At 48.6% G+C, this 16,953-nt stretch overlaps 6 protein-coding genes across 6 annotated transcripts; 1 reads left to right on the forward strand and 5 right to left on the reverse strand.

Moving 5' to 3' along the window:
- Window positions 1-249: 249 nt before the first annotated feature.
- DEU56DRAFT_831303 (uncharacterized protein) lies at window positions 250-1,383 on the reverse strand. The gene is made up of 2 exons (XM_041354544.1): window positions 992-1,383; window positions 250-941 (listed from the first exon to the last, which is right to left on the reverse strand). Exons 1-2 carry the CDS (start codon window positions 1,337-1,339, stop codon window positions 369-371), a joined length of 921 nt encoding a protein of 306 aa, XP_041203394.1. The 5' UTR covers window positions 1,340-1,383; the 3' UTR covers window positions 250-368.
- Window positions 1,384-3,156: 1,773 nt separating this feature from the next.
- On the forward strand, window positions 3,157-4,988 carry DEU56DRAFT_904339 (uncharacterized protein; the record flags this gene model as incomplete). The annotated part of the gene is made up of 13 exons (XM_041356668.1): window positions 3,157-3,523; window positions 3,572-3,604; window positions 3,652-3,748; window positions 3,799-3,827; window positions 3,880-3,910; window positions 3,969-4,001; window positions 4,055-4,131; window positions 4,187-4,241; window positions 4,296-4,391; window positions 4,444-4,560; window positions 4,626-4,666; window positions 4,723-4,881; window positions 4,926-4,988. Exons 1-13 carry the CDS (start codon window positions 3,437-3,439, stop codon window positions 4,986-4,988), a joined length of 918 nt encoding a protein of 305 aa, XP_041203395.1. The 5' UTR covers window positions 3,157-3,436.
- Window positions 4,989-5,248: 260 nt separating this feature from the next.
- On the reverse strand, window positions 5,249-5,957 carry DEU56DRAFT_69678 (Ctf8-domain-containing protein). Its single transcript, XM_041347237.1, has 3 exons — window positions 5,727-5,957; window positions 5,339-5,672; window positions 5,249-5,288 (listed from the first exon to the last, which is right to left on the reverse strand). Exons 1-2 carry the CDS (start codon window positions 5,910-5,912, stop codon window positions 5,406-5,408), a joined length of 453 nt encoding a protein of 150 aa, XP_041203396.1. The 5' UTR covers window positions 5,913-5,957; the 3' UTR covers window positions 5,249-5,288; window positions 5,339-5,405.
- A 98-nt stretch (window positions 5,958-6,055) lies between these two features.
- Window positions 6,056-6,960, reverse strand: DEU56DRAFT_831311 (uncharacterized protein). The gene has a single exon (XM_041354545.1). It carries the CDS (start codon window positions 6,763-6,765, stop codon window positions 6,514-6,516), a length of 252 nt encoding a protein of 83 aa, XP_041203397.1. The 5' UTR covers window positions 6,766-6,960; the 3' UTR covers window positions 6,056-6,513.
- A 3,546-nt stretch (window positions 6,961-10,506) lies between these two features.
- On the reverse strand, window positions 10,507-14,439 carry DEU56DRAFT_983980 (CHAT domain-containing protein; the record flags this gene model as incomplete). The annotated part of the gene is made up of 5 exons (XM_041359979.1): window positions 10,507-13,796; window positions 13,852-13,949; window positions 13,997-14,136; window positions 14,191-14,341; window positions 14,400-14,439. The coding sequence occupies 5 exons, from the start codon at window positions 14,437-14,439 to the stop codon at window positions 10,833-10,835; spliced, it is 3,393 nt and encodes a 1,130-aa protein (XP_041203398.1). The 3' UTR covers window positions 10,507-10,832.
- Window positions 14,440-14,667: 228 nt separating this feature from the next.
- On the reverse strand, window positions 14,668-16,749 carry DEU56DRAFT_831334 (alpha/beta-hydrolase). The gene is made up of 8 exons (XM_041354546.1): window positions 16,269-16,749; window positions 15,911-16,210; window positions 15,799-15,865; window positions 15,640-15,746; window positions 15,476-15,588; window positions 15,254-15,428; window positions 15,032-15,198; window positions 14,668-14,813 (listed from the first exon to the last, which is right to left on the reverse strand). Exons 1-7 carry the CDS (start codon window positions 16,710-16,712, stop codon window positions 15,160-15,162), a joined length of 1,245 nt encoding a protein of 414 aa, XP_041203399.1. The 5' UTR covers window positions 16,713-16,749; the 3' UTR covers window positions 14,668-14,813; window positions 15,032-15,159.
- Between the last annotated feature and the right edge of the window lie 204 nt (window positions 16,750-16,953).

Below are 16,953 nucleotides of genomic sequence, written 5' to 3' on the forward strand. Positions count from 1 at the left end.
TTAGGCAAGAGTGATCTCCCTCAGATGCTTTTTTTGCGCCATGATCATGACGATTAACGATAGTTCAGGGGTCAAATTTCAAATGATCACACCCGGATCATGTCGAAGGTAAATGTGTATCTCTGCAGTACGTCCAACACCATTTACTAGCCAGAACCAAGCCATACCATAGTCTACAGTGGACGAAGAACGACTGGCACTTCAAGTAAACTAAACTGAATCACTCCGATTATGAAAGATGATTATTTTTGCTACACTAAGAACACATGCTAGGATACAGAGGTCGCAAAAGCGTCCATACTGCAAACCCTCCAGAACGAAATTCCAATGACGACCAGCGCCAAAGGAACAAAATTACATGGCAGTGCTTACTGAGCAATAAACATCTCAGTTTCATCCGACCAGTTGTTTAAGAGCGAAGTCCACTCGGGAGATAGACCTTGATACAGCTCGCTGAAGAAAGTGTCTATGTCGGATGCCGAGTCCTCCACAGGACTAGCCGAGGAAATTCTCGAGTTGGAAGACGAAGGTGTCCCCAGAAGTGATGATTCGCAAGATGAGACGTCACTCCCCAATGAAGGGCAGGAGGAAGGAGGGGACGGAATCCAATTAAAATTGATATCCACTTCTTGGCAATCATACTGCGCAGGAGCACTCCAACCAGTGGGTGCTTGAGTCGTAGACTTGACAATGGGTGCCGGCGCAGACATAAAATTTTCGGTAGACCAAATGGTCATCGGATTCGGGAGCATAACGCTCGAGGGATACGTCGCCCTAGGTGCCATAATGTACGGGACAGGTGCACGAGGTCGAGGACGATATTCAATATCGACGTCGTAGGGCTTCCGGCTTCGCCGCTCTTTAGTAGTTTTGAGAGGGGTCCACTGGCACACTTTGCCCCTTTTTTTACAGCTCGAACATGCTGGCTGCTCCCCAGAACACTGTCCACTAACGTCAACCAGAGTTGAATAGAGAAACATTGAATGCTTACTTTTGTTTTGCGGCGCCTGCAATGATCGCACGCATGAGCTACCCGGGGATGAGGAGGCTTTGCTCGAATGGCGGCAGTGAAATCATTTTGAACTTCTTCTGAGTGCGACTCCTCCATAATAGTAGAGTAGTCCGAATGTGCACCAGGCGCAGACGAGCATAGGAGGTCGACAATAGAGAGCAGTTCATCTTCGGATAATATCTCCAACGCAGCAAGGTCGGCAGATTTTTGGTGGCACAGGGGTTGTTCCATAGGGGGTAATGAAATCTGCTCAGCAGAATAAGAGGAGGACAATCCAGGAAAGCCAGCTGGACTGGTAAGGTTGTGGTATGTGGGAAAGATAGACATGATTATAAGCAATAAGATAGGATATTTGGGGGGGTGATGATGGTATAAATCAAAGTGAAGAAGGGAAGAAGCGTTGGCAAATGCACTATAAACCCTTCGCCTGGCTTACTTAATCACATATAATTATTGTGTATTACGTCATGAATGTTTTTCGTTTATGACATCACCTGCAGTCTCAGCTAGTCATGCCATCAGCCAAGATCGTGCCATTCAGAACGCACCAGTCGCATACTGAAGCGCTTGGTGCTCTGCTGCAGAGGATTATTGTTGCAACCATACATATTCATTGCGCGCTGTGAGGGACATCCGAACTTAGCTGTTGGATGTCATTCCCGAAGGTCTCAGGTGCGCGGCTGTATCATTGTGAGCACGTATCTCAGCGATATTTTTGATGCAAAAGCTGGAATGCTTTAACGATGCGAACTATGAACGCTTTATCGAATTGTCAAAGGTCTGCAAGTTCAGCCACTCTCACGACGCTCATGGTATGATCATCAAGCGCAGAGAATGTGGACTGGACGGACGAACAGCTTCCAGGAGATCTCAACCATGCAGGACCATTCCACAGATTTATTTGTTTTTTTTCAAAAATGCGAAAGCCAGTCAGCAGAGTTCAGAAAACAAATTCTCGCTCACCTTTCAAAAGGTGTGCTATGCCCTTTCCTCTACCTTCCCTCCAGCCACAGGTGTTGTACATTGACCAAATGGTCGACAGGAGTAACGCCTGGGGAGTAGTCGCCAGTGGGACGGCTCGGGTCTTTGGCAGACCCATAGCAGGAAACGTGGTCTATCGTAAAGCTTGTCGTATCAATTAAATCGGCGGGTGGCGGCTGTCTTGACCCTTGGAAAAGAAGGGACGACTGCCTTTCTTCTAAAAGTATCAAGGTCTGGCTACGAGAGGCAAACTTTGAAACTCAATTATGTTTTGGTGTTAGTCACTTAAAGTCACAATATCCACATGACACACTTGAAAGCCTTGGCTGCTAACCATTTCATAAATCAAATGCAGGAGCGTGTCCGCAGCAGAGTTTCAAGAAAAATGTGGCGCACCTGTGATAATTTGCGCGGTGCTTTGGAACGCGTTGAAATCCCCTAGGTTCTTCCGTTGTCGGTATATTAACGACGGCCCTATTAATATTGCAGGTTATCACTTCCTCTTTACTGGAAATTTTGTGTTGACGAGACTCATCTCAAGGCATCGTATGGTAATTTGATGGCTAGGCACATTTCGTTCATCAGCTTTGGTTAAGAAAACTCAAGCATTCTCTAGTGCTCAAGTCGTGTTCCGTGCGCTCCTAAAGATGCATCTCAAACTATGGAAATCAAACCGACGTCGTAACGTCCCTTGATATTCGCTGCGGATCGATTGCCATGAGCAAATATTAGCAGCAGATTCCCTGCATCACCACGACGTCAGTTTAGCCCTGAAAATGTCATTCTACGAGTGTCATGGCAGATAGCTTGTTGGGGTTTTCACGGAATACGACATAGGGCAGCCGTAGAGAATAAGGAACGATTCCGATTGGCCTACTGCGCTGCACAATAGGTCGTCGTTGATTGGCTCTTACGTCTCCATCCGAATTGGGCACTATGAGCAGAATATCTGAGAAACTAGTACGTACCAAGTCACTGAACAGAAGGAGGCCACATCGCTTTAGCATTGCATGCAGGTACGCAGTGTCGCGCCAGTTGTATTGAGGGTGTGTTTCCATTTGTGATGTACCCCTGTACCATGTTTAATGCGGCTTTCTGGTGGCAGGTAAAAGGATGGGAGATAGCGCCAAGACCCTTGTGCGCTTTCTCTAAGGCAACTACGACAGATATTTGATAGTGTTTGGTGAGCTTTTACATCAGAATCGGCATGAGCTGACAGGGTCCCATATTTTTATTTAAGCTTAAACACGCTACCCAAGATTTCCAGCATACATAAAGCGGTGCAAGAGTCATGAGAAGAATCCCCACCTCTGCACTGTGAACAGCAGTGCGCCGTGATGAACTCCACTGACGACGTGCTCCAGCTCGGACGGGTGCTTTGGGGCCTAAACGTAAGTAATTGTTTGTTCGGTTCCAGCTACTTATAATCTCTCAAGTACGCCAATGGTCCGCGATTTATTTCAAGTTGTGTTGGCTGTGACTGATGATCTCGTTCATGACATCGTTTCAGTTGCTGTAACTTCGTTCTGGGTAAACTAGCATCACTCGCACTTACATTAGTGATCTTCATCACCGCAGGCATATGACTATTTCCTGACCTTGGCCGACGAGGTACTTTTGTTCTACTTGTCGATGCTTAGAGATGTAAACGACTGCAGGTTGTATTTTTGACGCAGTCACAATGGAAATGGGCGAAGCTGCTTTACATTGTCTGCCGATATCTTACCTGCGGTTACTTATCATTGGAGATGCTTGGCAAGCACAATCATCGATGTCATAATCATCTTTATTCATGTCATTCACAGTGGCATTGCAACCCACGATGTCGATCCGGGTGAGTGTTTCAAAGATTCTCAAGGCACACCTCAACTCAGGTGTCATGACAGACATGTCAGACGATGTACTACGTAAACACATGTGCGGTTTTATCGATCCTTGAAGCGAACTTGTCGTCTCTAATAGAGATTCAATATAGATCTAGGAAGTGTAATTATGGTGTGCGCCGAAGGTTTGCTGTTTCGTGACCCATATTCTGCAGATTCATTGAAAGAGACCTGCAAGGTGTCTTCATGACCCGCGCTTGCGCAATGTGGGAATTTAGGAGATGCATAACAGCTATACTCCTGATCAGCGGGCTGGTCAGTCGCAAGCTTTACTGGGTCCCCTCCATTCCAATTAAATTGCAACCGTCAGATCTACATTGTTACTGGCCATGTGGTGCTCTCACTCAACCGGTCCGCGCCTATTGGTGTGTTTCTCTGAAAATTCAGAAATGACTCCTTACGCTGAAGCATTCTTGCAGTCACCAAGTCCCCCATCCCTGTCACGAGCTGTTTTGACACTGGCGATGGCAGCACTATCATAGTCGTCTACGCTATTCTTGCTGTGGCGGAGATACGTGAGTACAACCTCACAACCTCATTTGTTTCCGGTAATTAATGACCCCCCAGAAATATGGATGTTCACATTATACAAGGCTATCACAAGCTACTGGCGAGAGGGAACACATAATCGCCTGTTGGGACAACTGATCCTACAGAATCTGATTTACATGACCTGCGGACTCCGTGAGTTGTCTTCACATTGTAGTTTTCCAAGTGCATGCGCAGATTTTCTGAATTATGATATCAAGTATTCTCTATCACCGTCATATTAACGACAGCGCTTGTCAAGGTCAGTCGCACGAAAGATAGATAGAGCCATGTATGTTGACAAGTAAAACCTAACAGGCATATTACGGTTTCATGATTGTGAAATTTGTACGCATCTGGCAAGTAACTATTCATGCCTTTCTTGTGACAAGGATGTCTCGTGAACTCTGGAGAGTAGACCAGCAGCGTGCTTTATTAGAACCCTTAAATACTGTTTCACCTGAAACGTTAACTCAGGTGTGAAAATCTGACTTTCACCTTTTTTTTCTTCATCCCTTTAGAGGAAGGAAATGGCTCGTCCACCACCAGTTACGACGTTGGAGGGATACTGTGGTATCCATTAAAACAGCGGTTGATAGGCCTTGCTTGCATATTGGCCGTGCCGGACCAATCTAAGAACATATCATGGATGTTATTGAAGAGAAAGTGTATTAGGATAGTTTCCTGAAACTGTATCAGCACAATGTTTCGATAGCAAGACATAGATCCTTGGTTCATCCCGTCATATATGTTAGGTTGTTATCGGAGACAATGATCTTCTCCCCGAGGTTCAAGTCAAACATCGTCTATGGAAAACAGGTCGTGACCCCAGTCGCAGTTTGGTGCGCTCTGTCGGCGACCGACCCATGATCGAAAGAGCTGCTCTGTAGCTTCGTTTAGTGGTAAGTCCTTCTGTACATTAGTTGAAACATACCAACCAAGCTCCATCACGGTCAAACGAGGAACGCTTCGCATCAGGGATTGTGCATTTTAATCCTGATTTAAACTTTCCCTTTTTGAGTACTACCGCCCAAGTTCACGATCGGCATGGGTCGTTTGGAAAACACGATCTTTTTCTTCACCACGGCGACGATGCCCCAGCTAACGCCAGGGTTGGAAGTGTCTTCCGCCGATCTAGAGCTATCTTCATCTCCAGGACAGTCATATCTCTTGGAAGTTTCCTTGCGATGCATCACGCCCAATGGTTTGGGTAAGGTTACAACCTTGCCATCAAGTAAATGATGCCCAATGATCAACGTGGGTTTGTTCTTAAAGGTCTGTTAGGTGCCGCTTGATCGGAGACTGTAAAGAACTCTACCCACGGCGTTCGTGAGGTTCAATTTGCCAACGAACTGCGCGTCTCTAGTCGAAGTGTCTTCATTGCACTCTATGTCAAGCGTGCCTTGCATTTCTATGAGAACAAGTTCGTCGTGACCAAGGTTTGCGACGCATGACGGGAGTTTCGGATTAAAGGCGTTGGATAATGAAATAGATACGTCGATCACCATGGTTGGTCCACACCTGCAAGTAACAAATGGACGCGTCCGGGCGCGTCAACGCGCAGAGACCGCCCCAGAAACCGTGGGATATTATTGCCACGTAAGTACATTGCAGCAGCTCAAGGACCTCAGCCAGACTCATCACTCAGTGATCTCATTATCTTCACTAACATTTATGAGACGCGTAAATGCCATCTATGCTATGCGCAGGTATAGTGAAAATGGTACTGTCCATGCCGCTGGAACCTAAACGAAGAAAGAAAGTGCGACACCAACATTCTGATCGGGGACCAAAGCAATGCTCGCAATGCGCTCCGTATGGGTGTGCCGCACAATGACGCATGGTTTGCATACAGCTTCATACCGATGTCGCGCACGTCCGAAAGTGACCGACAGAGGGTATTTCATGGCATGGCTGGCATTTGGGCACATAAAGGTACATCATGGATGTTGGTATTCACGCGAATATGCTCATTGATGTCTGGGGCCTCGTGGAATTGCCAAATGCGAGGCCCTTGAGGTGTCACGAATTGATCAAAGCTTGGCGAGATGCCCTCCCATTTTTGCTCGATGGACCTCGCGAATTCACTGGTGGGTGGCGTGACACGTGCTAAGTCGGTGGCTGCCACCCGTTGCTCATTGATACACTGTCTGTGCGCGAAATTCCTCCAGCTTCTCGTAGATGCTCTTCGTCGTAGAATGCCTCTCGTTGCGAGTCCGGTGTAACATGTGCCCCGAGTTCAAGCTCGGGAAGCTCAAGCTTCATCGACACCTCTAGCTGAGCTTCTCGTCCTCCCCAATTTGACACGACTAGAACGACAAGGAGGGACACGGGAGATCCCACATGGCCTTTCGGATACATAGTAAGCGCGAGGCGTTCATGGCCTGCTGAAGCCAATGCGCAGTGGTGCTTGAATAATAACGTCGTCGTTTCGGGCCCCGAGAAAGTCTGCCAGCGGGTGAATGTGTAAGTTACGGCCGGTCTGGGTGCAGGTCTGCGCAGACTCTAAGTCTGCGTCTGTGACAAAGTCTGGGTGCACGCTCGGCAAGTCTTGGTGCCGTCGGCAAATCGAAGCGGAGTTATTATGAAACTCCTATGCGCTCATCACCCCCACCACCTCATCGTTGCCCGCCTGCCTGCTCCCCGCCGCCCACGATATCGATATCGAAAGGAATGCTGATTGTGGGATGTGTTTTTGGAGGGGGGTAGGACTTCAGGGGCAACCACGACAAATATGGTGTGATGCTGAGGCTGTAGAATGTCGACTTTGGCCGCTGCATGGCTACAAAGATGGACCCGACGTCCATGGTCCGTGCTCAGCGTGTGGGCAGGGGCGGGAAGCGGCGGGCAGCAGGTGGTTGTGGCAGTGATACGGCGGTATTCAACCGCTGGCGACTTCAAACTCCGCAAACCGTGCCAAGTGTACACCCAGACTTTGTCGCAGACGCAGACTCCAGGTCTGCGCAGACCTGCACCCAGACCGGCCATTTCAGACTCGTCCTCGCCAGCGGCTAGGGAGAGTCGGAAATTACCAGTACATCAGTCACGTGTTTGTTTGGATCGCTTATATCACCGCCGTTTATCGCCGCTATCCGCTCGGGTCTCATATCACCTGCACCTCTGTATTGGCACGCTCTAGAATTCACGGTTTTGTCCTGTTACCCTTAGGTCCGATCCGTTTGGTATTACTCGCCGTTATGCCGGCGAGCTTCCAAAATACACCATCGTGCCCACCGTGACTGTCTGCCATTTGCTTGCCTGCAACTGGAATGAATGTCAGAACGCAACCCGGGAAATGGCAGCAATTTGAACGTTGGCCAGGCTGGTGTAAGCCCGTTGGCTTACCAAAATTCCCGTATTCAGCATAAATACTGTCTGCGATAATGATGCGTGAGCTTTCATTATCACTGCATTTTACCGTAACGGTTAAGGGACGACGGTCTTAACTACGTTCTGTATTTTTTTTTGACTCAGGAACCCTTTTTGTTATGCAGTGACTTCCAAGCAGCCCATTGCGCAACGTCCGACTGTCAACATTGTACCCTAGAGCTGTGTGCCGCCTACGTTCCGTTTGACTGTGGGTTCATTTTCCACGGCCGGACGCTTTCTTCAACGTTTTGAATCAAGAGAATCTAGAGTCTAGATGGTCTCACCGAGGATTATCATCGAGGCAGCAGCTTGCTCGACTGTCATATCACCTAGACCTGCATCAGCGAGACATTCATGCAACTCCTGAACCAAACCAAGGTACTTGCAGAATATCTCATCAATGGTCTTGTAAACAAGTTTCTGACATCACGAACAACATCTTGAGCTTTTCCTGTGTTTTAGCGTTCCGCGTGCCTGACACTGAGGCTATTCTACTTGATTTTGCACGCCATACTTACTTCAACCAATCAAAGGTCTTGAGGCAGGAACGGATATCCATCCCCATTGCGCCGATTCCGGCGATGCAAGGGCTGGATGGTGGTATATCTAGCACGAACACCATCGTTATATTTCTCCCAAGTTCCCCACTCACTCACACACATCCCTCGAATATGACCCTAATTTCAAACGATCCTAGCTGGTGGCCAGTACTCTATTCGACTCGATTTTACAGCTATTTTGTAGGTCGGTGGAGATATAGTCGGACGATGTTGCTCATGATCTAACCTTGACTGTGATTTCGCAGTTGCCTCATTCGCTGCTGTGGTATATGATTTGAGTGAGCAAAATAGTTTTGTAAAACCATTGATTACCTGACGATATTGAGCAGCACTGACACTCGGACAAGAGGTAGGTTGATGCCATTCCCGGAGAAGTCGTGTCACTAAAAATGGTGTTATAGATTGAACTGATCTGGGTGAGCACTTAGCAGAGTCCCGTCTCCGAAGCCAACACGATGACGCAATTAATTTGGGGCAGAGGCGACGTTGGTCCCTAATGGTTGTTCTTTATTTTTTTGTTCGTACCTCATGTTGTGCTATACCGCGGTTGGTAAGTTATACTGACTCAAATATTATAGGTGCGCTATGCTGGAATACCATATGCTATGTACGTCACGTTTGAGGCTAGCAAATTGGCTCTGTTAATGGGACATCTCTCGCAATCAGGGTGTATATGCTGGGTATGTCTCATATATACCGTGTTGTTATTTTCTGACCAGCGGCATACAGTAAGCCTTCTGACAGTCTCGCTGACAGATGCGGTGAGTATTTCGCATCCATGCCTTCCATTCACATCCAATTAATTGCACTCATGTTACATGTAGGGGTGAGTGATATTCTGAGCGTTGGACTTTGTTCAACATAATGACTGCAATAGGTGTGAGTTTGCCTGGAGTGTTTTATCCAACGAGGTTGATCACTAAATGGAGGTTTCAGGCAATATGATGTACTCCGCACTAAACTGGACGAATGTGATCGTAACTGCCATGCTGAGCGGTGAGTTACTTAGCCGGTTGCAATTCCTCAGTGATATGAAATATGATGCAAGTCGTCGTGATTGTTCGGTTACATGCCATGTATCACAGGTCGAGAAAGATGCTTATCTTTCTCATTCTCATCTTCCTGGCTGTCACCATCGCCTGCGTAGTGACCACTGCGATAGGATTCAAGTATATTGTAGGGGGTAAGCATTAGTTATGTAACAAAGTACAAGACTCATTGGACGGATTCCCAGTGGAGCAGATACTCTCTGACAACTATGTGTGCGGTTATGACTACGAGGGAGATGTCCAGCTTCTGATAACAGTGGTTTGGACTCTCACCACTGTATGGGAGGTCCTCGCATTGTGTCTTTCGGTCTGGGTTTCTGTGAAACACTTCCGTGACCTGCGACGACTCGGACCATCGTCAGGATCGACCATCGGGGATTGTTTCACAGTGTTGATCAAATCTCACGCACTTTACTTTGTAAGGTGAGCTCGGGCTTTGAATGTGGTTATCTTATTTGCTGAACTGCTACACATGCTAGCTTTGCTGCTGTATCTTGCTTCAATCTCGGTGGTGGCTCTCCAACATTCGCGGTATGCCGATCTGTCACTGACCTCTACATGCGACTACTGCTGAGCATTTCTACAGGACCCAAATTCTGTGGGAACTCAGATATATTATGGCATTCTTCAAATTGTGTCGAGTGTACAGTTGTTTGTGCTGGGACCACGCCTCATCCTTAGCGTTCGACAATATTACGCTGAGTTCATGGCTAACTCCGACGCAGGAATAGGCATGACTTCTATTGTCTTCCAGGAGCGCGTAAATGTGTCAACTAGCAGCACTGTGTAGCACGGGACATACTGCCGGCAGGGAGGAGAAATTTGCTCTAGATTTCGTTGTGGTACTTAGTATTAGAAGACAAATCATAGTCTAGCTCTCATTAATTTAGTCGACTTGTGTCACTTACTGCATGTGTCCTCGCAATTGAGTCTTTATCAGATGTATGCACGGCCGTTATGTCTCTCTACTGCTGTTGGTTGTCGAGGTGGGAAAATTATGTTCGGAGTACTGAAGGTATGAGTGTCTGATAATGCGAGAATGTATCGGCTGTGTCCCAGGATGAGTGGAAGGATGGTTCAAATGGATGTTTAGTCCGATATCCACTGTCCGGAGGGAGTCTTGAGGATAAGTCGAGGATATACCAGGAGAGTGTCGAGTCCTTCTGCTTTTGTATGAGTACAAGTAATCATTTATAAGGATTGAATCATGAGTGCCTCGCCATAATATTGAAGTTAGCACTTGCGTCAAAGTAAATGTAAGTAGTGCAGAGATCCGGGTCGCAAGTCGAGGCACCCATCCGGGATTGACGAAGCTACAGACTCCGATGGGTGCACATGTTGAGTTCATCGTGCAGTATCAGGGTCATGACTACAAAAAAAACAGGACAAAAAGGGATCACAAATAAACAACTTGTGAACATGTACCAGACGACAGCAATACCACATAGAACTACACACCAATATGTATGAAAACCATCCTCTGCTCGAGCGGCACTTTTGTCATCACGGCGTGTGTAGCACGGTTGAGTGCCCAGGCCGCCTTCGTACAGTCTATGACACCGTCCTCCAGGTCTTCGAACATCTTCTTGTAAAAAGCTTCCACGACGTGTTTTGCGAGAGCGTCACTGACCCCCCAAAGCGTGCCAACGACGCTTTTGAACCCCGAAAACTGGAGTCCAGCTGCGAGGTGGATGGCTTCGTCGGGTGTCTCCTCATCGCCGACGGCGGTATGACATGCTGACAAGAATGCAAATTCAGCTTGCGGAGAATTGTTCTCCATGATGTCGAGCAGCGTAACGGGTTTGTCTCTCATGGCGAAACATGAGTTATAAGGCTGCTCAAGGTCTTGCTTGCCGTGACAAGCGAGGTGCACCCAGGTGTTGCACTGCAAAGCGTTGAGCGCACCTGCTTGTGTGGCTTCGTCTTTCGACATATTGGTGAACTTGATGTTGGGAGGAACGAGTGTATGGACAAGCTCAAGCTCACTGTCAACAGCCGGGAGCACGTCGCCTTGCCCTGCGCCTGGTTGACTTTGTCCGATCGCCGCGAAGGACGGAGTCGCACGCGTCTTCATCGCCTGCCGAACTCTAATAAGAGCTGAAAGTGTGGGTGTATAAGAGCAGATGTAGAGATCCTCCAGGCACGACTCGCTCCCAGAGCGATCTGCATTCATTCGGAATGGGTTAGCTGCATGGAGAGGGATGGACGTGAAGGCTGCCGTCGGACACAGCCATATTCGAGACCGATGCCGCAATTTCAGGTCATGCTGTAGGACGTTAACGATGGGTAGCATGATCTCGTCCCATAATATCCGCAAGCGTACTCGCAACTTCTTCCTTGGCTCTGCTGGGTGCATACGAGCCGCGTGCCGGATTGCCGTAGCGAAATCGTCCTTGAGCTTCGCCAAATCTGCGACAGTGATGCGCGGGAAGCGAACATGATGGGGCTCTCCCGAATTTGGGACAATGATAGCGCTGCACGAGTTTTGGCTGGCAATGAGGATGATGACTGGGCCATTGCGAGCTGCCACTTGCAAGTCTTCGTACGAAGGTGGAAGTAGGAACCGCGAGAAACCTCGAAGATCGCGTATTTCAGCTACCGCAGCTTCCCATTGCGTCATAATTCTCCTGTACTTCATTTCCGCTATTTCAGCTGCAGCTCTGTCCGCGATGGTTGCAGAACCCTGAGCTGCGTCGGAAACGCGCTTGCTCAGTTCCAAAAATTTGTGAGCTAGATGTGGATGTCCCGTTTCGAGCTCTTCAACTGGAGTTTTGAGTCGAGAGGCCAATGACCATTGCTGGCCACGACCCCGCTCCACGAGTTCGATGGCCTTTTTCAGGTTGTGCCTGCGTATGGCACATGATGCCGCATCTACAGGCAGCGATCTGGCATCACGGAAGGCGGCAGAGGCTTCACGCCGCGAAGTGGTGGATGATCGTGTTGAAAAATGTGCGTCAAGAAGCTCGAAAAACACCGCATAGGCTTCGAGCGCACTTTCATGACAAGAAGCCTCGGCATCAAAAACCCAGTGCCAGGCTGCTAGAATGCGATTTGGGAAACCTTGGGTGGGGTGCATTGACGCAAGTCTGGAGTTCTCCATTGCAAGTGACAAATCAGCCGGCTCGTATTGCACTTGGTAACGAGACCAATAACCTTGCTTCAGCCATCTGTAGCTGGACCATCTATATGGGTGTAGAGAAGGCAAAGCCTCTAATGATTCTTGGCAGAGCCGAATGGCCTCCTCGACATCCGCATTCTTCCGAGTTTGTGTGAAACGAGAGCAGAGCACTGAGCTCAAATTGGAAGAAGTGTTATGGCGCTCTGGATCATCTAACTGCCTTAACTGAAGACATTCGCGATATAGATCAATGGCCTCGTTGAGATCCTCGATGACATGCAATTTGACATATCTTTCTGCGAGCGCGGTGGCAAGGTTGTTAAGTGTGGCGTCACGACCTGGACGCCCAGGTGGGCGCAACGTCAGTGCTTCGCGAGTGAGGCTGACTGCTCGGTTGATGTCATCGACATCACCGCGTTGGCTGAAATGGGTGCGGAGGGCGCTCCCTAGGTTGTCCAATGAGAAATCACGAGATTTATGCCCAACAGGACACAGACGCAGCGCTTCTTCGTACATGGAGATGGCCTCAGTGAGGTCATGAGATTTACCTTGGTTATTGAAGCGGCACAGGAGTGAGAAGGCCAAGTTGTTCAGGTAGCCACTACGGCCAGAATGTCCCTCGGGGCACAGAGGAAGAGCTTCACGACCAAGTTGTATGCTCTCTTCTAGATCATCAATGCTGCCGCGTTCTCTAAAGCGTCCATTGAGTGCAAGTGCAAGAGCGGCGAGGGCAAGGGGATGGTGTTGATGACCCGGAGGACAGAGCTCGAGCACGACTCGTCTAAGGTGGATGCCTTCGTCAGATACATCGTTCGGAAGATTGTTGCATCCGCTGATCACATAATTCACTGCACCGTCTACGCCGATGCTACGAAGGTAGGTGCCCTCTGGACAGAGCGGCAGTAGCTTGTAGCACAGCTGCAGGGATTCGCGAATGAAGACGGCGGTGCGCTCCTTGCTGTAGCGCCAGATCAGTGCGGAAATGAGATGGTGGAGAGATAATGTGTGATCGAGATGGCCCTGCGGACGCAATGCAAAGGCTTCGCGGAAGAGGGAAGTGGTGGTATCAATGTCAATGTCTTGGAGATCGTTTCGAATGTAGCCTTGAAAGCGGGCCCACGCAAGGTTGGTGAGAGCCGCTGCGTGGTCAGGATGGTCGACCGGACAGCGGTCCAGAACCAATTGAAAACGCTCTACAGCATCGTTCAGGTGAGAGACTGTCTTGCTAGTCGTGTATTCGGCACATCGTGCGTGGCCCGCATCTGTGTCTCGAGCAATCTCGCGGTCTACGAGGGACTACAGTTGGTGTTCTGTGAGCACAATTAACAGGACAAAGTCTGGGGTTACTCACGTCAAGTAGTGCGCCGTCCTGATCATCGCTAGCATGTACAACAGTGGCCTTCAGCGTGAGCGAAGGATTGACACCACGAACGGGTGGGAAGGACAATTCTACGGGATGTGAGTAGGTGTGCAGGAATGAGAAGTAGGTTGCTCACCGAATGGTTCATCTCCATGATCGAGCAACTCATCCCACGATGTTTGAAGTCTTCCGATGATTTCACCACTGCCCAGCGTTCGATCGAGCTCAAAGGGCGCTCTAATCTCCATTGATAATGCAGGTGACTCGTGTGATGATCTATAAAACGAAGATCAGTCTTGAATCGCGTCCGAAAGTTTCAATGGACTTTACAGGGTCGCGGTATCTCCCCACGCTACGGATTTGTGGGATGACAAGACTCTAATGGCTGATTTCCAGCGTCTCCTCGAATCGACATTGATGGATATGTAAATACCAGCGGGCATGCGCTTGGAAGGGACTTGAAGATTTTTTGCACCAATGACTGTAGATAGAGCGAGAATATCACAGCAGAGATCACAAGGTGATACGGAGTGACCTACTTTCAAGTCTAATAAATTGGCTTTCTGCGTTACCGGGCATGTTGGAACGATGAAGCAAAACGATGAGGATGGAGGCTGGGCTTAGTGGTGGGTGGAATGAGCGGTAGGAGAAGACGAGGGTAGGGATATGTATAGATGGAGTTTGGCTGTGACAGCGCGAGAAGAGGTTGGTTTAGGTGATGACTGCACGTGTATTTCCATGTTGTTGAGGGGCGTTCGGCAGGATAGACGCTGGTATGATTAGACTAAGCGCTGAGACCAAAGATGACCGAGTAGAATTAGCGGGAGCCCGGAGAACCTGTGGGTGGGTAATGCCAAGGTTAGTCCGGAGCTGGTTGCGGTGTAGTATCAACCTAGCCAAGCAAACTGATTCGCTGGATGCAGAGCTGATACGGTGTTTGAATTAGGTCATCACTAGGCGCCGAAGTCAGTGATGACCTTGGTAAGTCAGTGATCGGAGACCAATCAGCCATTCATATTCGAGTCATGGACCAGCCTGAAGATTAGATAGAGGCACGAGAATCATGACAGTACTAATGAAGGCATTCGAACCGGAACCTCGTTTCAAGGCTCTGAAACCAATATGAAACAATGCCGCCATTCTTGTCCGGCTTGAGTAAGATATTGCTTACCTTTCGTCATATTCATCCGAAAATTCTTCGTTTCAATGCACTGACATGTATGATAAAGCAGGGTATGGGTATGTTCTAGCGAACTGCATGTCCAAATGAATACCTACAGTCTCCGACTGTGGTAGCATCTACGGGGGGAAATCGCCAAACTCCCAGCTATAACATTCCTGCAAGTTCCATGAATGTCAGAGCACCGTAAGGAACGTAGTTTTGACCACTCACTACACAATCTTCTTCAGCTGCAGCGGGTGGAACCTGACGACCGACATCTTCGCTGGGTTGCCAGGGTTTTCCCAGAATTTCTTCTATAACATTAATTATCCCATGTTTGCGTATGTCTACAGCCCAAGAAAGGTTGGACACGGTGTCATACACAATTGATTTGCCTAGATGACATCTAGGTTGCCTCAGTGATGTGGGCAGCGTGAATGCCAGAAAACATACCTAGTTTCCATCGCGAACCCGCCCAAGGCGCAAGAAGACAAGATTCCATTGCAGGTTCCCATCGCAATGGGATCTGCAGTGTGGTACACATGCGTGACATGATGAGTTGATGGCTAAAACTGGTCCATTATTACTGGGATGGTAAGCACATTAGAACTACATACCGGCGACGGCAGGTGCAGCCGCTTTGCAGCCAGCCGCTCTCCTGGGGACTCAAAGGCAACAACAGGGGTCCCAAACGTGACTCCAAGAAGGGAGGCCACCGCACCACCTTCTCTTGCATGTGAGCGACCACATCCTCAGCTTCAACACAAGATACTTACCTAGCGAATGTCCTATAATCCAGATGTCCGACGTCGGATACATATATGTTAGATTATTATACAGGTTCTGATTTAAATGAGCGAGCGAATCACACGACAATAATAGACCTACCGTTCCAATGGGGTAAAATAGACTATCTTCCACCAGAGCCTGCTCTAGGCAATCCTGGTCGCATTGCCACCCTTTACGATAGCACCCACACACAGTCGTCCAAGTCCAGTCAATTCTGGCACAACAACAACTAAAGAGTAGGTTGTCGTTCAATTTATCCTTCTTGGCAGTCGGGCCTGCGCCTCCCCACACGGCTGCGGAGGTGCCCTTGATAGATAGAATGACAACGGAGTTGTCGGGTGTTGCAAACACATAACCTCGGAACCCATCAGCTTCTGGTTCCCATCCAAATGGATAATGCTTTGAAAGCGGATCCTCAGCGATGATGTGCATGCGTGGTTTAAGGAAACCTACGAACGGTGGTCCAGTTCTCGCCAAGCTCGTACCACTGGCTATCATCAGGAGTCACGTAGGCATTGTTTGTCATTTTGGCGAGTTGTAACAGTGTTTCGCGATTCTCGACATTCGGTCCTAAAATTTCCTGTTCGTACCAGGGCAAATTCGCGCTTTGTGCGTGCCGCATGGACTGTACCCTCGCATCGTTGTAGGCACTGAAACTCGACGGACGATATGAGATCATATGTCGAGAATCAATCGAATAAGATGATTCATTGCCGTAGACAAGGCTCACGGGCGATGGCACGTCGGAGAACACCACACGCGCATCGGGTGAGACGGCATGTTCGTGCCGTAACTCAAATCGCAGGAGTTGCTGAAATTGAGAACTCTGCGGCCGTTGACCACGGTCAAGGAAAAAATCCAGGAGGAGAACGAGGAGGGTCGTCACGGCTGTTGGGAGCATCGGACATCACAGCGAGCAATAAACGTTGCAGACAAGCCTTAGTGTTGCTGACTCAGCATGACACTAACTTAACTACTTTTTTGCGTCAATCCATGAGCCAATATTATATCTTAAAAGACTGTGACTATGAATTAGAATACACAAGTGAAAATGCAAAGAGGACATTGACAATAAAATGGAAACTCTAGATCTGAACCACGAGACGTATTAGACATGAGTATTGTCGCTACCCGCAGGGCAC

This window comes from Suillus clintonianus, assembly GCF_016758775.1.
Source record: "Suillus clintonianus strain FC179 chromosome Unknown DEU56scaffold_113, whole genome shotgun sequence".
In the NCBI taxonomy this organism is placed as follows: domain Eukaryota; kingdom Fungi; phylum Basidiomycota; class Agaricomycetes; order Boletales; family Suillaceae; genus Suillus; species Suillus clintonianus.

Bases quoted from the DNA above. Each gene is read 5' to 3' on its own strand.
- DEU56DRAFT_831303 (XM_041354544.1), bottom strand. From the start codon at position 1,339: ATGTCTATCTTTCCCACATACCACAACCTTACCAGTCCAGCTGGCTTT. The intron at 942-991 runs GTAAGCATTCAA...GTTAGTGGACAG, and splicing joins GCAGGCGCCGCAAAACAAAA to TGTTCTGGGGAGCAGCCAGC.
- DEU56DRAFT_69678 (XM_041347237.1), bottom strand. From the start codon at position 5,912: ATGGTGATCGACGTATCTATTTCATTATCCAACGCCTTTAATCCGAAA. The intron at 5,673-5,726 runs GTGGGTAGAGTT...CAGACCTTTAAG, and splicing joins AATTGAACCTCACGAACGCC to AACAAACCCACGTTGATCAT.
- DEU56DRAFT_831311 (XM_041354545.1), bottom strand. From the start codon at position 6,765: ATGTATCCGAAAGGCCATGTGGGATCTCCCGTGTCCCTCCTTGTCGTT.
- DEU56DRAFT_831334 (XM_041354546.1), bottom strand. From the start codon at position 16,712: ATGCTCCCAACAGCCGTGACGACCCTCCTCGTTCTCCTCCTGGATTTT. The intron at 15,429-15,475 runs GTATGTTTTCTG...GAGGCAACCTAG, and splicing joins GGGTTCGCGATGGAAACTAG to ATGTCATCTAGGCAAATCAA. The intron at 15,199-15,253 runs GTGAGTGGTCAA...TGGAACTTGCAG, and splicing joins CAGCTGAAGAAGATTGTGTA to GAATGTTATAGCTGGGAGTT.